At 35.6% G+C, this 19,305-nt stretch overlaps 2 protein-coding genes across 2 annotated transcripts; both read left to right on the top strand.

Annotated features, from left to right (window-relative positions):
* The first annotated feature begins 588 nt into the window (after positions 1–588).
* Positions 589–8,279, top strand: LOC118031853 (disease resistance protein At4g27190). The gene is made up of 3 exons (XM_073409260.1): positions 589–984; positions 1,139–2,146; positions 6,784–8,279. The coding sequence occupies exons 2-3, from the start codon at positions 1,174–1,176 to the stop codon at positions 8,277–8,279; spliced, it is 2,469 nt and encodes an 822-aa protein (XP_073265361.1). The 5' UTR covers positions 589–984; positions 1,139–1,173.
* A 146-nt stretch (positions 8,280–8,425) lies between these two features.
* Positions 8,426–16,133, top strand: LOC118032459 (uncharacterized). The gene is made up of 9 exons (XM_035037172.2): positions 8,426–8,641; positions 8,876–9,382; positions 9,809–10,513; positions 11,240–12,109; positions 12,275–13,039; positions 13,455–14,285; positions 14,574–14,843; positions 14,916–15,011; positions 15,096–16,133. The coding sequence occupies exons 1-9, from the start codon at positions 8,453–8,455 to the stop codon at positions 15,948–15,950; spliced, it is 5,088 nt and encodes a 1,695-aa protein (XP_034893063.1). The 5' UTR covers positions 8,426–8,452; the 3' UTR covers positions 15,951–16,133.
* The last annotated feature ends 3,172 nt before the right edge of the window (positions 16,134–19,305 follow it).

The raw sequence follows: 19,305 nt of genomic DNA, 5'->3' as shown, positions 1-19,305 counted from the left end.
TCGGAAAATGTGGATTGCGGTCGAGAAAGACTTTGTTTATTAGTTTGATTTAGAGGGTTTTTTGAATTGAAGAATTAATTTATTAAGATTATAAGAATATTTTTTAGGTTTTTTTTTATTAATTATAGATATTTTTATATAGTCTATGTTTTGCTTTAATTATAAATTTAAAAATATTTAGTTAATTAATACATATAACAGTTTTGCATAAATCTCATAAAAAATTTCCTTTCAAAATCTTTATTAAAATCCTTTTTGATTTATAGACTTTCTTTAAATTTATTTTTTAAAACTAAGTGTACCCTATCAATTATTTATGGGCAATGCAAACAGAAGGAAAAGAAAAGAAAAAGACAAGAGGGCAACGTGCAAGTGTACCTTGGTCTAGGTTGTGCTGTTGCTTAGTGGACCCTGTCATTGTTCATTACCGCAACACAGTAGCAAACCCATTATTGCATTTTCACGTGTATATATTTTTATTTTTTCTGAAAAAAATTATATATGTAGTTTATTTAATTTGCTTTTGTAGTTTAAATTTTTTTAATGTAAATCAAATATATATATATAAGGGTAGAGTTATCAAAATATATCCCGCTGTTGTTGTTGATGTTGCTTGAGCAGTTAACAACACTTGCATTGCCATGCTCAGATCATCTTGTTCGTCCTTGCTAATGGCGATCCTATCTTGCGGGGGCCCGATTAATCACAAGAGTCAGACAAATGTGTGGGTACAGTAGGGTCGTATTCAGCCTCTCAAGATTCCTCTTCAACATGAAGAAAAGAGAATTTATCATTAATGAACTTTATCACAAGACCAAAAGAAAAACGGGAAAATTTAAAGAGAAAAGTTAATCTCTTTATAGATCCAAAATCTTGTCATTCGCCTAAGCTTTCTTTCCATCTCTGTCTCTTCTCATTTCCACAATTGAACACCTTTGCTCTACACCAAAAGATCATCTTGGACCATTGTCTTTTAAACGTGAGGTATGTCCTTTGTGCTTTGATTTCCTACTTGCGTTATTTTCTCCGACCAAAAAAGAAAGAAAGAAAGGAAAAGAAGAGGAGAAAAAATTGTGTTTTCATTCTTTATTGATGTTTATAGAATTTGTGTTTTCATTTTTTTTTTTCATGCTAGAAGGGAAAGAAGAAAATCAGAGGAGAAAGAGAGAGAAAATGGTTCTGGAAAACATTATCTCCATCATTGACCTTGTTTCCCACCACACTGTTGTTCCAATTGCACGTGAGATCAATTATTGTTTCAAATACAATCACAACTTTGAAAATCTGAAGAGGGAAGTCAAGAAGTTGAAAAGTGCCCAGCTGAGGGTGCAGCATTTAGTTGACGATGCCAGAAACAATGGGGAAGCAATTCTTGAGGATGTTTTAGAGTGGCTATCTCTTGCGGAAAAAGCTACAGAAAAAGTGGAAAGGACGATTTCAGAAGATGAAGATGGAGCGAGAAAGAAGTGCTTCATCGGATTGTGTCCGGATCTCAAGGCACGATACCAGTGTAGCAAGAAAGCAAAGGCGGAAACACGCTTTGTTGCCAGCCTCCTGGATGAAAGAGATGGTTTCAGCACAGTTTCCCATCGAGCTGCTCCAAAAGGGATGGAAGCTATATCTTTCAGAAGTTATGACGCCATGCCATCAAGAACACCCGTTTTGAAGGAAATTATGAATGCCTTAACAACTGCTGATGTGAACATGGTTGGGGTGTATGGAATGCGTGGTATGGGGAAGACAGTGCTGGTAAAAGAGGCTGCTAGACAAGCTATTCAGGAGAAATTATTTAACCAGGTAGTGTTTGCTACTATAACCCAAACCCCAGACATCAAGAAAATTCAAGGGCAGATTGCAGACCAGCTTTTTCTAAAATTTGACGAGGAAAGTGAATGGGGAAGAGCTGGTCGATTGCGCCAGAGGTTGAAACAAGAGCAGAAAATTCTTATTATTCTAGACGATTTGTGGAAGAGTCTTGATTTAGAAGCAGTTGGGATTCCACTCAAGGATGAACACGAAGGATGCAAGATGCTGCTAACATCGAGGGTATATGATGTTTTATCTAGCGGAATGGATATTCAAAAGAACTTTCCCATCAATGCTTTATCTGAAGAAGAAACGTGGGAGTTCTTCAAAAAGATGGCAGGTGATACTCTTTTTTTTTTTTCATCTATCAAATACCATATATCACTGCCTAGTAGACATGCAAATACAAAACTTTTGTAGTAAATTCAAAACTTTTGTAGTAAAGGTCAAGGATGATGGCCACTAACTGAAACCACCAACTGTAGTTGTAGCTATCAACAGTAACCACCAATTATAGCTGCCAATTGTCTTCACACTATCACCAATTATTTGTATTCCCAATTGAAATCTAATTTTTCATATTTTTAATTTGTGTATAAATAGACACTCAAGTTTATGTTATTATGTGTGGAAAATATAAGAGAAAAACACTAAAGAAAAATATAAGGTGTGTTTGAGAGCTTAATGTGTGTGTGTGTGTATAAGCTTCTTGTTTATGAAATAAAACAGTGTGTTTTTATCTCCCTTGAGTATTTTAAAGCCACCACTAGTGGTCTCTTCCACTAACAATTGATATTATAGTATTGTTTGTAAAAAACAGATGAGATTTTTAGATACATCCAAATTTTCAAAATTATCAAAACTACATTTTGATCATTCTAAAGTGTAGGGTTCTTCGGTATGAACTTAGAGGTGTAAAAGTTAGTCTGATTGGAGCCTGCAATGGCCTGCACGCGTCGCCTGCATATTTGCCCCTATCAACCACGCGTAACCCATACGCCCAGAGGAAGAATACAACTAAGCAACACATGCGCCATATTTGAGCCAAGCTAAGCCAACTAAAGCCGAGCCATAAGTCGAGCCTCCAAGCTATTTAGCTGAACTGTGATCTGTGTCGAGCCATCAAAGCTACATTGAAGAATATTTTCAGTTCAACCCTAACAAACCGATTGACATCCATATTCAATTTTTTGACCGGTTTAACCCATTTCTAATCCATTGTCAACCAAGTTATATTGATTCCCTACTATTTAGACTATTCCAGATTCACCTGCTATGCTGTTTTTTTTTTTTTAAATCAACTTCTGAAAAGTGATATGGTCATTCAAAGATTAAAATGACTACATAAAATGCATAAACACTCAACTCGAAGCTGACCAAAGACAATTATTATAATTGGTGTATCAGATTGAAAGCATTTCTTGGCTTATAAGAGAGTATAGAGATTGTGGAATATGGTTATAATGAACCAGATTCCAAAGAAGCAGAAGATTATTTACAAGAGGCACAAAAGCAAGTCTTCAAAGCTAGTAGAAAGAAAGATTACAAAGCCAAAACCCTCATTTATCAAGGTCTCGATGAAAGTACATTTTAGATCATCGCTTCCATAGAAACATCAAAAGAAATATGGGAGGCTCTCTAAGCAAAATAAAAAGGTGCTTACATAATCAAGAAGATTCATCTCTTATCTTTGTGATGTCGATTTGAATCATTACAAATGAAGTCCTCAGAATCTATTTCTAATTATCACACAAGAATTATGGTGATAGTCAATTAGATGAGAAAAAATGGAGAAACCCTCACAGATGCTCAGATTACTAAGAAACTTTTAAGATCCCTAGATCCAAGATTTGATTATGTTGTTGTCGTTATTGAATAGTCCAAAGAAGTGGAAACATTGATGGTGGATGAGTTTATAGGTTCTTTACAAGCTCATGAATAGAAGATTATGAAAATAAATGGAGATAAGGCAATAGAGCATGTCTTGCAATTAAACTTTTCCCTTAAATAAGACAAATATGATTAAATAAGGACTTTAACATATGGATGTACCACTCGAAGAAGAGGTCAACAACGACAATGAGGATTTCAAGGAAGAGGATCTTGGAATACAAGATTCAGAGGAAGAGGTGGTAGAAACACCAGTAGAGGAGGTCGAGGACAATAAGTATTTACTTTAGAGGAAAAGAAGGTGATCATAATAACCATGACGAGAGAAATATCCAGTGTTATAATTACAATCAATTTGGGCAATAACACTGAATGCCAAAGGAAAGCTTCATTGGAGCTAGTTTTGCCAAAGAGGTTAATTGGAAAGCAAATAAGCCACTGGAGTTAGTGCACAATAATGTGTGTGGTCCCATAAAGCCAATGCTAACTAGACATGTTAGGTACTTCTTTACTTTCATTGATGATTATAGTAGAAAGACATGGGTATACTTTTTGAAGAGCAAATCAGAAATGTTAAATTATTATAAAGATTTTAAAGCAATCATTGAGAAGTAAAGTGGGTATAACATCATAATCGTAAGATTTGATCAAGGTGAAGAATATACATCAAATGACTTTGAAACCTTTTGTACATAACAAGACATCAGGCATTAAACAACCCTAACCTATACATCACAGCTGAATGGTGTAATCGAGAGAAAGAATCAAACTATTCTTGATATGGCAAAAAGTCTCTTTAAAGCAAAGAAGTTGCCCAAACAATATTGAGTTGAAGCTGTATCATGTACAATGTATCTACTGAATCATTGCCCAACTAGAAGTTTGCAAGTTGTCACTCTAGAAAAAGTATGGAGTGGTCACAAAACAAGTGTTACTCATCTACGAGTCTTCGATTGTGTGGCTTATGCAAAGATCCCAAATGTAAGAAGGACCAAACTAATGATAAAAGCGAGAAATGCATCTTTGTTAGATATGGTGATAGAAGGATGGGATACAAGCTTTATAATCCTATCACAAAGAAGGTGGTTATGAGTAGAGATGTTATCTTTGAAAAAGATAAAACTTAGCAATGGAATGATGATCAAGAAGAAGTCAAATGGATCAGTACTGATCTGATCCTTGAAGAATGAACTGGAAGTACAATAGTATTATAAAATGTCTAATATTACCAATGGATGAGCCACAAACTCCAATACACATATTCCCTGTATTCAATAAGAGAAACACACCAACACCAGGATCATCATCAACATCACTGTTAGCATCCTCATCAGAAGAACCAAGAAGGATGAGAAATTTAGAAGATTCATATGATGTCACTCAAGTCATGAAAGATACAACTCTATTTTGTTTCTTCACAGATAGTGACCCACTTAGTTTCAATGAAGCTGTCATAAAAGAGAAATGGATAGAAGCAATAGATGAAAAAATACATTCCATTAAGAAAAATGATACCTGACAACTGACTAATCTACCAGAAAACAAGAAAGTAATAGATGTCAAAGGGGTCTATAAGACAAAGAAGAATGCAAAAAGTAAAGTACAAAGATATAAGCAAAGATTAGCGGCAAAAGGCTACAAACAGAGAGAAGACATTGAATATGCAAAAGTATTTGCTCATGTAGCTTGGCTGGAGACAATCAGACTAATGATCTCACTAGCTACACAACGTAGATGGAAGATCTATCAACTTGATGTGAAGTCAGCATTTTTGAACGGTTTTCTAGAAGAAGAGATCTATGTTGAACAACCACTTAGATACATTGAAGCCAATAATGAAGAAAAAGTATACAAGTTGAACAAAATCCTATATGGTCTGAAGCAAGCTCCATGCACTTGGAATATTAGAATTGACAAGTATTTTTAAGAAAATAAATTTGAAAAATGTCTATATAAACATGCAATGTATGTGTAGAAAGAAGCTGATGGAAACACACTATTTACATGCCTATACATTGATGACTTGATATTCACCGGTAACAATCATATCATGCTTCAAGGCTTCAAGAAAAGCATGGTACAAGAGTTAAGATGATAGAAATTTGTCTAATGACACATTTTCTTGGCTTGGAAGTGACGCAGAAAGAAGAAGAAATTTTTGTATCTCATAGTGGTTATGCCAAAGATGGAAAGTTGGAATTCAGTATCAACTTCAATTGAAAATGGAGTGGAATTGAGGAAGAATAAAGTAGGAAATGTTAATCCAACCTATTTTAAAAAGCTTAGTAGGAAGCTTAAGGTATTTGACATGTACTAAACCATATATATTACACGGAGTAGGACTTATCAATAGATATATGGAGACACCAGATCAGTCTCACTTGAATGCAGTCAAGATAATTCTTTATTACATCAAAGGAACGATAAATGAAGGTATGTTCTATATTTTAAGTGAAAAATTCAATCTTGTTGGCTACTTAGATAATAATTAGGGTAGAGACCTAGATGAAAGGAAAAGCACAACAAGATTTTTTTTTTTTTTTTTTATTATTTTTTATGGGAGATACATCTTTCACATGGTCATCTAAGAAGCAATTGATTAATAACGTTATCAAGTTGTAAAGTTGAGTATGTTGTTGCCAACTTAGTTATATGCCATTTAATATGGTTAAGGAATATGTTGAAGCATTTGGGATTTTCTCAAGAAAATCCTATAGAGATTTATCTTGATAATCGACCAACGATTGCATTAGCAAAGAACTCAATATGTTAGAAAATAATATAAATCATATCTTGAGACATAACTTAACAGCCTAAGCTATTGGATTAAGATGGTTCTTTGACATGGTATCAAAATATCTTGGGACCTAACCAAATGGGTTAATAGTATATGTAAGTTTCTTGTTTATGAAATAAAATAGTGTGTTTTACCTCCCTTGAATGTTTCTAAACCACCACAAGTGGTCTCTCCCGTCAACAAAAAATCTAAAATGTCAATCATTTGTATTCTAGTGGGTATAATCAACTACTTCCATGCTTCCATGAACAAGAAAAAAGCTTACACTAACCTATATTACTATTTAGCAGGTGATCGCATTGAACATCCAGATTTGCAATCCTTGGCAATGGAGGTGGCCAAAAAGTGTGCAGGTTTACCACTGGCCATTGTAACTGTTGCAAGAGCTCTGAAGAACAAGAACTTGTCCCAGTGGAAGAATGCATTACGGGAACTAAAGAGACCATCTCCAAGAAACTTCGCAGGAGTGCAGGAAGATGTTTATGCGGCTATAGAACTAAGTTATAATCATCTTGAAAGTAAGGAGTTGAAATCAACTTTTCTTCTTTGTAGTCGAATGGGTTATAATGCATCCACTCGCGACTTGTTGAAATATGGTATGGGTTTGGGCTTGTTTTCTGGCTTTGTTACAGTTGAAGAAGCACGAGACAGAGTGCAATCGTTGGTTCATAAACTCAAGACCTCTGGATTGTTGCTAGAAAATCATTGCGATTGGCAATTTTCTATGCACGATCCTGTGCGTGATGTTGCTCTATCAATTGCTTTTAGAGACTGCCACGTATTTGTTGGGGGTGATCAGTTCGAACCAGAATGGTCTGCTAAGAATAAGTTAAAGAAGTATAAAGAAATTTGGTTAAGTTCTAATATCGAGCTTCTTAGAGAGATGGAGTATCCACAACTTAATTTTTTACATGTAAGGAGTGAAGATCCTTTTCTAGAAATAAGTAGCAACATTTGTAGAGGAATGCACAAACTGAAAGTCTTAGTATTGACTAACATGTCTTTGCCTTCATCTCTTCATTTCCTAAAAAACCTTCGAACTTTGTGTGTTCATCAATCTTCATTGGGAGAGATAGCTGACATTGGGGAGCTGAAGAAATTGGAAATTCTCAGCTTTGCCAAATCTAATATTAAGCATTTGCCAAGACAAATAGGGCAGTTGACTAAGCTGAGAATGTTGGATTTGAGTGATTGTTTTGAACTTGACGTAATTCCACCAAATATCTTCTCAAACTTGTCCATGCTAGAAGAATTGTGTATGGGAAACAGCTTCCATCATTGGGCTACGGAAGGGGAGGACAATGCCAGTCTTGTTGAGTTGGATCATTTGCCTCACTTGACAAATGTGGACATACATGTTCTAGATTCTCATGTTATGTCAAAAGGCATGCTCTCTAAAAGATTAGAAAGATTCAGAATATTTATTGGAGATGTCTGGGATTGGGATGGTGTTTATCAAAGCTTGAGAACATTGAAGCTCAGGCTCAACACAAGCGCCAGTCATTTGGAGCATGGTGTTCTAATGTTGTTGAAGATAACTCAAGATTTGTATTTACTTGAACTAAAGGGTGTTAATAATGTGGTCTCTGAACTAGACACGGAAGGATTTCTACAACTGCGGCACCTCCATCTCCACAATAGTACTGATATTCAATATATTTTAACACTAGCAGCGAGGTTCCTTCTCATGTCTTCCCTGTGTTGGAGTCTTTGTTTCTCTACAATTTGGTATCCTTGGAGAAACTTTGCCATGGCATTCTCACAGCAGGGTCTTTCAGGAAACTAGCAATCATAGAAGTGGGGAAACTGTGTTAAATTGAAGCATCTCTTCCCATTCTCCATTGCACAAGGACTTTCGCAACTTCAAACCATCAATATTTCATTTTTGCCTAACCATGGAAGAGATTGTTGCTGAGGAAGGTGATGAATTTTGAAGACTCTTGTACAGCAATTGATGTGATGGAGTTCAATCAATTGAGCTCACTATCGCTTCGGTGTTTGCCGCATCTCAAAAACTTTTGCTCCAGAGAGAAGACATCTCGACTCTGTCAAGCACAACTGAATCCAGTGGCAACTAGCGTGGGATTGCAATCTAAAGAAATTTCAGAGGATGAGCCGAGAAATCCTCTCCAACTTTTCTGTGAAAAGGTACCTACATAGTTTTCATTCAACTATGTATAATATACGCTCTTTGTAAATTTAGGTTTTTAGATTGGTTGGATGTTTAAATAGTGGATAAGAAACTAAAAGCTCGTACAATTGCCAATTGTTCAAAGTTTTCAGTAATGATATTGTTTGTAGTTTAATACTTCAATCCATCATACCTTCTTCCTATAGACTTTGAGAATAATGTCCTTAATAAAACAAAAATATTACATGCAGATTCTTATCCCGAAACTGAAGAAGCTGGAATTGGTCTCTATCAACGTTGAAAAGATATGGCATGGCCAGCTTGACCGGGAAAATGCATTTCCTGTTCAAAATTTACAGACATTATATGTGGATGATTGCCACAGCCTGAAATATCTGTTTTCTGCTTCCATGGTTAAAAGTCTTGTGCAACTCAAGTATCTTACTGTACGTAATTGCAAGTCCATGGAAGAGATAATATCTGTAGAAGGAGTGGAAGAAGTTGAAATGATGAGCGAGATGTGCTTTGATAAACTGGAAGATGTTGATCTCTCTCATCTTCCAAGACTCACATGGTTCTGTGCTGGCACGCTGATCGAGTGTAAAGTTTTGAAACAACTGCACATTTGTTCTTGCCCTGAATTTAAGACATTCATCTCCTGCCCCAATAGCGGGAACATGACAGTTGACGTTGAACCTGGAGAAGTGCATTCAAGGGAGAGTGACCACAATGCCGTGCAGCCTCTCTTTGATAAAAAGGTGACCTCTTCTTCTATTCTCCTCTCTTTCCCCCTTCCTTCTCTCACTTCATATATCATAGCTCGAATCATTTCAGATTCTGAAAGGTGATCAAGGTCGTAATCCCTCTCTTCAGTACTATTGAAAAGAATATGAAAGAACATAAAGCTTTATGAATTTGAAGTAAGCATTTCAAGATAGTGTTACAAATCTAAGATAAGTCAACTAAAATTTCTGTTATTGTTATATTAAGAACCAAATTTTTTTCCATTTGATTTGCATTATATTAATACATAATTTCGATTTTCTTAAATCAAATTCATATATAGGATCAACAGATATAAGAAATTAGGTTCGTCTTCACCTTGTGTACCTTCTTCTTCGCATGTTCTATGTATTATTACAGGCATGTTTATTGTGCTTAACAAAGACGGATGGGCCTTGCAGGTTGCATTCCCTAGCCTAGCTGAAATCAAAATTTCCAACATAGAGAACTTAGAAAAGATGTGGCACAACCAGCTTGCTGAAGATTCCTTTTGTCAACTACGATCAGTAACAATTTCTAGCTGTAAAAGGCTAGTGAGGGTTTTCCCATCAATTTTGCTAGGAACATTCCGGATGGTAGAGATGTTGGATATCAGTCATTGTCCTTTGTTAGAAGAGATCTTTGACCTTGAAGAAACTAGTGCATCTGGTTCCTTTCAGTTAAGAGACTTGTCCTTGATTGGACTAGGCAAACTGAAGCATATATGGAATAAAGATCCTCAAGGAACACTCAGCTTCCAAAATCTACATGCATTGAAGGTTTCAGATTGTAATGTATTGAAGAATCTGTTTCCATTCTCTATAGCTAGAGAACTTGTGCAACTAGAAAAACTCGAGATAGAGCATTGTGAGAAACTGGAGGAAATTATTGTGAAGGTGGACCATGGTGAAGCAGCCCATTGTTTTGTGTTTCCGCAGCTAACCTCATTGAAACTTCAAGACTTACCAGAATTCAGGAACTTATATCCAGGGAAACATACTTGGAAATCTCCCATGTTAAAAAGGTTGGCGGTGTCTGATTGCTGCAAATTTCTTAGATCTCAAGAAACTCAAGGGGAAGTCCAACTTGGTATCCCGGCTCAACAACCTCTCTTCTTCGTCGAAAAGGTATGAATCTAAATTATGCCTTCTGTTTTCCTTCCACTTCTTCTCTGTGGTATTCAAAAACCTGTGGATACTTTCATGCCTCAACATATTTCAATTGCATTACTATCATTATTCAATGCAAGTGATAGTTTAAGGGTCAGTTCCTGGATTTGAGAAAAAATATGAAAAATGAAAGTTTCTCTGCACAAAGCTTTTCCTTTTCTTTTCCAAACTTTCACTGTTCAAAGTAATATGTTCCTAGTTATTGGCTGCATAATATCAAACATCTGCTTCTCATTGAAAGGCTGTTCCAGTGGCCATGAATATCGTCGGAACAGTGTAGACTCTGCCTCGATTGCACTTGAAATGAAATCAAGTAAAACCTTTACAGAAATATGATATAGCATAGCACTAACTTCTCTTTCGTTTTTTACTTTATTTGTTTTTCCTTGTTGCTGGTTAGTAACTCAACTTACAACAAGTTTCTACCAGAAATTTTGGCTGAGATGGAATAACTAATATCATGTCAGATGGTTCTTTTCACCCTCAAAAGAGGTAAAATGAATCAGGTCCCTCATGGGATCAGACCTTTCAGTGCGTTTTTTGCTGATTAGATACTAAATTGGTATGTGGGAGCTTAATTTTCCTTTTTTTCTCTTTCCCATTGTGTAAATTAATGCAGGTGAAATTACTTTTATTTGGACAGAATATCAACTCCCACTTTGCTTTTGTTTGAGCGTGTTGCAGGTGATCTCCAACCTGGAGGAATTGTCATTAGGTGGCAAGAACACAACTGCTTCGATCATTTGGCATGGCCAACTCCCAATAGAGTGCTATTCCTCATTGAAAGTTCTAAAGTTCCACCATTTTGGTGTTAAATCAGATCCTTTCTCATTTGGTTTCCTGCAAAGATTACAGAATCTTGAAACACTATCCGTGGCACATAGTTCTTTCAAAAAGCTATTCTTGTACAACGGGCATAGTTCATTCAAAAAGCTACCATCGATCGGAGAAGTTGTTGGTGAAGAGAGACCACTTGCACGTTTAAAAAATTTAACAATACATGCAGTTCATGATATAAAACATATATGGAAGCAAGACCACCTGCTAGCTCCCATTCTTCACAATCTTAAGACTCTCAAAGTAGAGGATTGTCACAGTATTGTCAGTTTAGCACCATCTTATGTGTGCTTTCAAAATTTAACAACTCTGGATATACAGTCTTGCCTTGGATTATTGAACTTGTTTACATCATCAACGGCTAAAAGTCTTGTGCAACTTGTTAAGTTGACCATAGCTCATTGCAAAAAAATGACAGTAGTGGTGGCAAGACAGGGAGGAGATGAAGCAGATGATGGGATCATTTTCAGCAAACTAGAATATTTGGAACTTCTAGATTTACAGAATCTCACAAGCTTCTGCTTTGAAAATTATGCCTTCAGATTTCCATCATTGAAAGCAATGGTTGTGGAAGAATGTCCTAATATGAAAAGTTTCTCTCCAGGAGTGTTAAGCACGCCAAAGCTGCAGGGAGTACACTGGAAAAAGTATTCTAAGAACACAGTGCATTGGCATGGTAATCTTGATATTACCATACAACACTTCTACACAGAAATGGTATGTATCAATAACGCCTGCATTGTGAGCATGGCTTGATTCTTGCCCCTCTTTCATACTAATTCAAATATTCATTTTTCCTTTTCTTCTAGGAATGAGTAGGTGCTTAAGCAATTTAGCTTCTTCTTCATTTTTTAACTAATGGAATAATTTGGATTTGGGCAGGTTGGATTTGATGGTGTAAACAGGGTGAAGGTCTCTGACTTTCCTCAATTGAAAGAGAGATGGCAATGCCAACTTCCTTTCAACTTCTTCAGAAATTTAACAAACCTCACGGTGGATGAATACTGTTATTCGCCTGATGCTTTACCTTCCACTCTGCTACAGTTTATGAATGATTTGCAAGAACTGCAAGTGAGAAACTGTGATTTACTAGAAGGTGTATTTGATTTGAAGGGGCTTAGTCCAGAGGAAGGGAGGGTTTGGTTTCCCCTTTTATATGAATTGAACTTGATTGGTTTATCAAGGTTGCGACACATATGTAACACAGATCCTCAAGGAATTCTGGAATTCAGAAACCTTAATTTTCTAGAAGTTGATGACTGTAGCAGCTTGAGAAATATATTTACACCATCGATGGCATTGAGCCTTGTGCATCTCCAGAAGATTGTAATAAGAAACTGTGACAAGATGGAAGAAATCATCACCAAGGAGAGAGCAGGGGAAGAAGAAGCAATGGATAAAATCATCTTTCCTGTACTGAAAGTGATCATTCTCGAGTCTTTACCTGAGTTAAGCAATATCTACTCAGGAAGTGGTGTTCTGAATCTTACATCGTTAGAAGAGATTTGCATAGATGGTTGTCCAAATATGAAGATCTTCATCTCCTCCCTTATAGAGGAACCGGAGCCTGATTCAGTTGATAAAGGAAAAGAGCATAGGCAAGGTCAGGGAGACAATGATAATTTCACTGCACTTCTCAACTATAAGGTCAGTTTGTCTACTCAGGCCTCTTTCACCAATTCCCCATGTTATAGATGTTAATATTAAATCATTCTGAAATCAAAACATTGGTAGAATAATGTAAATAATGGATGTAACCATCAAAGGATAGATATATATGTAAGATGTTGAACCTCATAATCCTGGAACTTATTTTTTTAATAATTTCATTATTCACTCTTCTAACCACGGTGCTGAATCAATTATCCAGGTTTCCATTCTGGGAGAACATGGAATATAACATATTCATGAGTTCTTCTTTTGTTTTCGCAATATACACAAGTTCACTTGAATTAAATGATGGTAATGGTTGGTGGTGGGAGCCTGCCAGTTTTGGCAATAACATCCTGTACATTAAAGGGACACTAAATCCTACTTTCTTATGTCTTGGATTGGTTTGCAGGTTGCATTTCCAGAATTGAAGAAATTGAGAGTGGATTGGAATGCTATCATGGAGGTGACACAGCGTGGCCAATTTCGGACCGAGTTCTTCTACCGACTAAAGGTTCTTGAACTCGTCCGCTTTCCTATTGATTGTGTTGATTTTCCATCCTGGTTCCTTCAGAGATTCAACATTTTAGAGAGCCTTGTTGTGTGTGATGCTTCTTTCAAAGAAATAGTCCGGCTTGAAGAGATGAGTAGCAGGCCGAACCAGGTCTTTGCTCAGCTAAGAGTGTTGGAGCTGTATAAGCTGCCGGAACTCATGCATCAGTCGAAAGAAAGCTCGCAGGCATGTCAAATTTTCCAAAATCTAGAAATTCTTCGAGTATCTGAATGTGGCACACTGAAAACTTTAATTCCAATGTCGGTACCTTTCCGATGCCTGATGACTTTGGAAGTCTCAAAATGTAATGGGCTAGCAAGTTTGATGTCTTCCTCAACAGCTAAAAATCTCGTGCAACTCACTAGCATGACTGTAGTCGAATGTGAAACGATTGAAGTAGTAGTTGCAAACGACGAAAATGAAGCAGAAAATGAGATCGTTTTTCATAAATTGGAAATTTTGGCATTTCACTGCTTACCAAGCCTCACAAGCTTCTACATGCAAAACTGTGCATTGATGTTTCCTTCATTGGAGAGAGTATACATAGATCAGTGCCCGAAGATGGAATTGTTTTCACGGGGAGTCATAAACACCCCAAAGCTAGAGAGAGTACAACTAACAGAAGGAGACAGCACAGGATTCTGGAAGGATGACCTTAATTTGACTATACATAACTTGTTTGTGAAGAAGGTATGAATTCTTTTGCGAAATTTAGTTGCCTAGTCCATATTTCTTTTCTCCTGGATCCAGAAAACATGAGCTACTAATGTCTAGCTTCTCTGCCAACATAAAACTAACGAGTAATCTTGTTAAATTTCTACTGCTTTCACCATAATGTGACTCTAAAGTAATGTAATGATACAGCTTCACATAGGGAGTCCGCAAAAAGCTCCTCTATCCATTCAAATCCTCTGTGTGTAGTGACCTCTAATTCTTTAGTTAACTCGATTTCATTTGCTGGGTTATGGCATGGCACAGTCCAAATTGCCAAGCTCATCCAGGCAGCCAAGCTTAGCCCGTGAGACAATTGCAGCACATAAAAATCAAAAGTGTGCTGTCTCTGAAGGACCAGCTTCTGAGAATTTGCACGTGAATGAGAATCCAGATGCTGGAAAAGCTTCCCATCCTGTCATCGAAACAAGCACTAATCTTATTATCAAAGAACAGGCCATGAGAAATGGATTGATGAAACCAGGCCCTCAAGTGACCTCAATATACCAAGATTCCCAGGCAACTTTGAATGATAAGGTAGCTGTCTCTTCTTTTTAGTTGCACTGTTCCTGACATAATTTTGAAAAGCTTGCCACATCCTGAATGCAGGAGGATCGTGAACAATGTCAGAGTCCCCTAGCTCCCATTGACATTGAAGCTCCCATCTCTCAGCAAGTTCAAAATGATTCTCAAGCAACTGAGGAGGTAATTCTCAATTTCAAATTAAACCATTCAAGCACCGTCTTTTGTTCTTAGATGACACTTAAAGAAAAACTGAAATTACTACAGAAAGAATTCCCACAAGACCAATTTATGACTGCTTCTTCAAGTCAGCAAAAAAGCATTGTTCTTGTATCTCCTCCGAGTGCTGCAGAACAATCTCTTGCATCAACTTCTGCATCTTCAATCAATGAAACCTCCACTCAGAAGCTCGCATCTCACACTTCCTCGAGAGAAACTTCCGAAACAATTTCAGAAATCGAGTCTCTATTTGCTACCATGGAACAATTGGTCAGACCATGTCCTGTGTCTTCTTCGCAGCCTGAATCAAGTGCAAATACACATGCTGAATCTTATGAGTCTGATGCTGGGAGCCCCGAAAGTCATGTCTACTCTATGGGTTTGATAAAGAAAATCTTAATGAAACCCCTGACGGAAGTAGCAAGATCACCTGATGGCCTCCTTTTGCTAGCTACAATGAAGAATCTAAAGAAAAGCGATCTCCTAAATTCTCAGCAGTTAGAAATCATTCAAGCTTACATTGACAATTTTGATAGTCTAGTGTCCCACCACCCATTGTACGAGCACCAAATTGATAGGACAAGTGCACTGAAATGTTCCATTGAACATAAGAAAAAAGGAATTTCTGACCTCAAGAACCATTACGGAGATCTTATGAACAATGCAAGCAGTCTTGCTGCAGAGAAGGAAGCATTGAAAAAGAGACTCGATGAGATTGCAGAAGAAGAAATTCACATCCGAGAAGATGCAGACGATCTCCGTACACAGCTGATCAGTTGGAAAGCTGAACTAGAAACGCACATGAAAGCTCTTCCAGAAGCTTTGAGACAACAAAATGAAGCTGATAATAGAGCCAACAATTCCAATGAGTATTGGGGTAAGATTCGAAGCTTATTTGCTTGAGCAGTTGAGTTGTTTGGGATTTACTATCGAAATGGTGATTAATTTTGCAATTATTTGTTGCCATAAACCCTGTACATTGAATCACTCTTGTTAGTTTTTAAGTAAAGAAAGAAATCAGAAGAGATTAAAAGACTACCAGAATAAGAATACAAGTGTATTGCAGGCTAAGGACAATTGATTGCTAACAAATAGCAATAAATCATACTATCATCCGCTAACAAACTAACAACTCTTTTAAACTAGGATAACCTTTTATATATTTGGTGGAAACATAAGAAACTAAAACTAACATAACAAAAAGGTAATCTGGACTTATGGCAATCCTAAAGCAATCTTCAATAATTCTCCTTGCTTTAGAAACTACAAATTTTAATCTTTTGTCGTAGGAACCCAAACTTGCTTGCTGGAAGTGGTTTTGTAAACAAGTCTACTAGCTTAGGTAGGGTTAAAAAATGCACTATCCAAGAGATAGTGGCTCACAGGCGCACTTGAAATAAGGTGGAGTTAGAAAACGCACTACCCAAGAGATGGTGGCTCAAAAGCGCACTTGAAATGAAGTGAGAGCACAAAGGCACACTCAAAATGAGGTAGGGTTAGAAAATGCACTACCCAAAAGGTGATGATGAAACACCGATTTGACACTGTTGAAAGCAATGCATTATGATCAACATGCATGTATATTTCCTTGAGAAATATAGATCCTCTTTTCTTCATGGTATCTTTCTTTTCTCAAAAGTTGGAGTGTTGATAGTAAACATCGATGGCTTTTTCGCTCTTGCTTACTTGAGTCATATCTTGTGATCTTGACCTCTAAAAAGACTTGATGTCATCATACTCCTTTGTCCTCCACCCTTTATCTTAAAGGCTGTCAATTTTGCCCAACATTTTTCTTAGAAAGGGAATCTTGGAGCCATCCCTACAAGGTGTTTTTGATTGCCCCACAGCTTTATCATGCCCCCAAGTGTTCAATTCGGGTTTGGAGATGAGGCTATGTGAAGGAAGGCTTGACAAGGAGTTGTTTTTAGATAGAATTTTTGGAATTTCAAACCTATTCCAGATATAGAAATCATTTTGACATCAATTCAAAGCAAACTCGTTATGAAGAAATTCAAGTGATTCATATGGAGAGGTTTTTAGAAGCGATGAAAACTTTTTGTTTAGCTTTTGGTGAAAATGAAGTGACATTTAGTTGGTCAAAAGGTTTAAGATTTAATTTTAGGGTTACAGAGAACCAGTATTCAAAACATTCATTTTATTTACATGAATAATGATTTGGTTCAATTGAGAAAGCATTGCCTACCAATCCTGATTGCTTGTCTTTGATAAGAAAAGGCTTGATTAAGCATGTAATGTAGGCTTGGGTTCTTGGTTATGAAGAAAAAAATATTTGTAGGCTCAAAAGGTGTTTCAAGAGATTTTAAAATTAAGGATCACTAATGCTTGTTTCCTGACCTTTTATCTTTGGAATGCCTTTCCAACATGGTTTATTGTGCCCCCTAATGTTAAACTTGGGCTTTTTATTAACAAACTAAGTTGCTAGTATAGGTCTTGTTTTTCTTATTACTATCTTTAATTTTTTTTAAAAACTAATATTTTGGTATATGTTATTTATTTAATAAAAACCAAAAGCAATCATAAGATATTCTCAAAAAAAATTAAACAACTTAAAATAAAGATAAAAATGATATATGTCTAACTAAAAAACACTTTGTTTCCTTCATGTTGTAATTGTTTTTGAAAATATATTATTAGAATATTTGTTTTTTAAACAACATGCTATCATTATTTCAAAATCAAATTTCAATTAAAAAAAATAACATTCTAATAATTTCGATGCGATTGCATTTCAAAACATAAGAGTAATACGACAGTTGCGTGTTGTCGAGGAGAACTCTTTGATAGTGTCGTTACACTTAAGTTATCGGGTCAACCTTAAAACCTTTCGACTTGAATCTTTACCTAGCTTAAGTTTTAATTAAACCATTCAGGAGCTGACCTGATATAACTCGGTCAACTTAGCAGGTCAAAGCAACCCGAACAACTACTAGTAAAAACACAATTTAACTAAAAACAAAACTCAAGACAAAATAGCTTTTCAAAAAATATTGACACAAAGACATCTTAGATCATCATTGGTTAATTCACCAAACCCATAACTCGAATTATAGAACTGATTAGGTTTAATAATTTTATTTTTATATTATTTTTTTAGTTAAGAATATGGTAAAGCAAAATAGACGATCACATGAAAGCAACCCAATAATATTTTTTAACAAAAAATGCTTGTTAATATATATCATGATGGGCTGTAAAAAAATAAAAAGAGCTGTTAATATTATTAAATGATTGCTAAAAACCTTATTTGAAAAAAAAGTAAAATTTGATTTGTATTTAATAAAATCATATCTAAGATATATTCTCAATTATTTTAAGAAATTCAACAAAGTAATATATGTGATATATATTAAATTAACTCATTCTAAAAACATTTAATATTTATTTAAGAAAAAACACCTTAAAATAGGCAAGCATGCCACCTTGGGTAGCCTAATATGCCTAACTCATTATTAATAAGGCCAATCTCAGAGTCTTCGAATCCCAAGCCCTTGAGCTTGGGCTTTTTTTTTTTAAAAAAAAAAACATGTGGTCAACCCATTCTACTTTCAATAAACAGAAGATGCATCGTTTACTTGGCAAGTTTTCAATCATTAAAGATGAGGTTAAAGAATTAGGCTAAAGTTTTTTGAACTCGAAAAACTGGTTTTTAACCAATTTTCACCCTAAAACACCTAAAATTACTCTTATAACCTAAATTAATTAATTTGTCAACTCAAAAGATCCTCAAATCGGTTAAAAACATAAAATTAAATTAAAAAACTCACTCAAACTTGATCTATTTTTTTCCAGCAGTATAGTAGCCTATTCCTCAAATGACACTCCTCTTGTCAATAAGAACAATTTGACACTAAACTTGGATTTTTTTGTTAATGAAATCTCACCAACCTTGGTTTTTTTGTTTTCAAAATCTCATCAACCAAATGATTTCTCTCTCCTTCATTTTGTTTTACAATATTCTCTCTCATCTCTTAAACTGAATGATTGATAAGTAAAGGACATGAAATTTTAGATTAAAATGCATAATTGTTAAACTAAAATGATAAAAAATTATAAAAATTCTTAAGGTATGTTTTAGAAAAGATACTAGTAGCACAATAATAAAAAAGAAAAGGGCAGCATGTTAATTTTTTTATATCAAATTTAATCTTCAAAAATTTAATTTTTTTAATTAAGAAAATTGAATTTTATCTTACCAAATCGAAGCTGGAATTGTTTTTGACACCTCAAAAACCATATA

Source organism: Populus alba, chromosome 5, assembly GCF_005239225.2.
Source record: "Populus alba chromosome 5, ASM523922v2, whole genome shotgun sequence".
Classification (NCBI taxonomy): Eukaryota; Viridiplantae; Streptophyta; class Magnoliopsida; order Malpighiales; family Salicaceae; genus Populus; species Populus alba.
Note: the sequence above shows the minus strand (reverse complement) of the source record. Positions and strands in the feature narration are given on the sequence as shown.

Bases quoted from the DNA above. Each gene is read 5' to 3' on its own strand.
- LOC118031853 (XM_073409260.1), top strand. From the start codon at position 1,174: ATGGTTCTGGAAAACATTATCTCCATCATTGACCTTGTTTCCCACCAC. The intron at 2,147-6,783 runs GTGATACTCTTT...ACTATTTAGCAG, and splicing joins GTTCTTCAAAAAGATGGCAG to GTGATCGCATTGAACATCCA.
- LOC118032459 (XM_035037172.2), top strand. From the start codon at position 8,453: ATGGAGTTCAATCAATTGAGCTCACTATCGCTTCGGTGTTTGCCGCAT. The intron at 10,514-11,239 runs GTATGAATCTAA...AGCGTGTTGCAG, and splicing joins CTCTCTTCTTCGTCGAAAAG to GTGATCTCCAACCTGGAGGA. The intron at 12,110-12,274 runs GTATGTATCAAT...GGATTTGGGCAG, and splicing joins AACACTTCTACACAGAAATG to GTTGGATTTGATGGTGTAAA.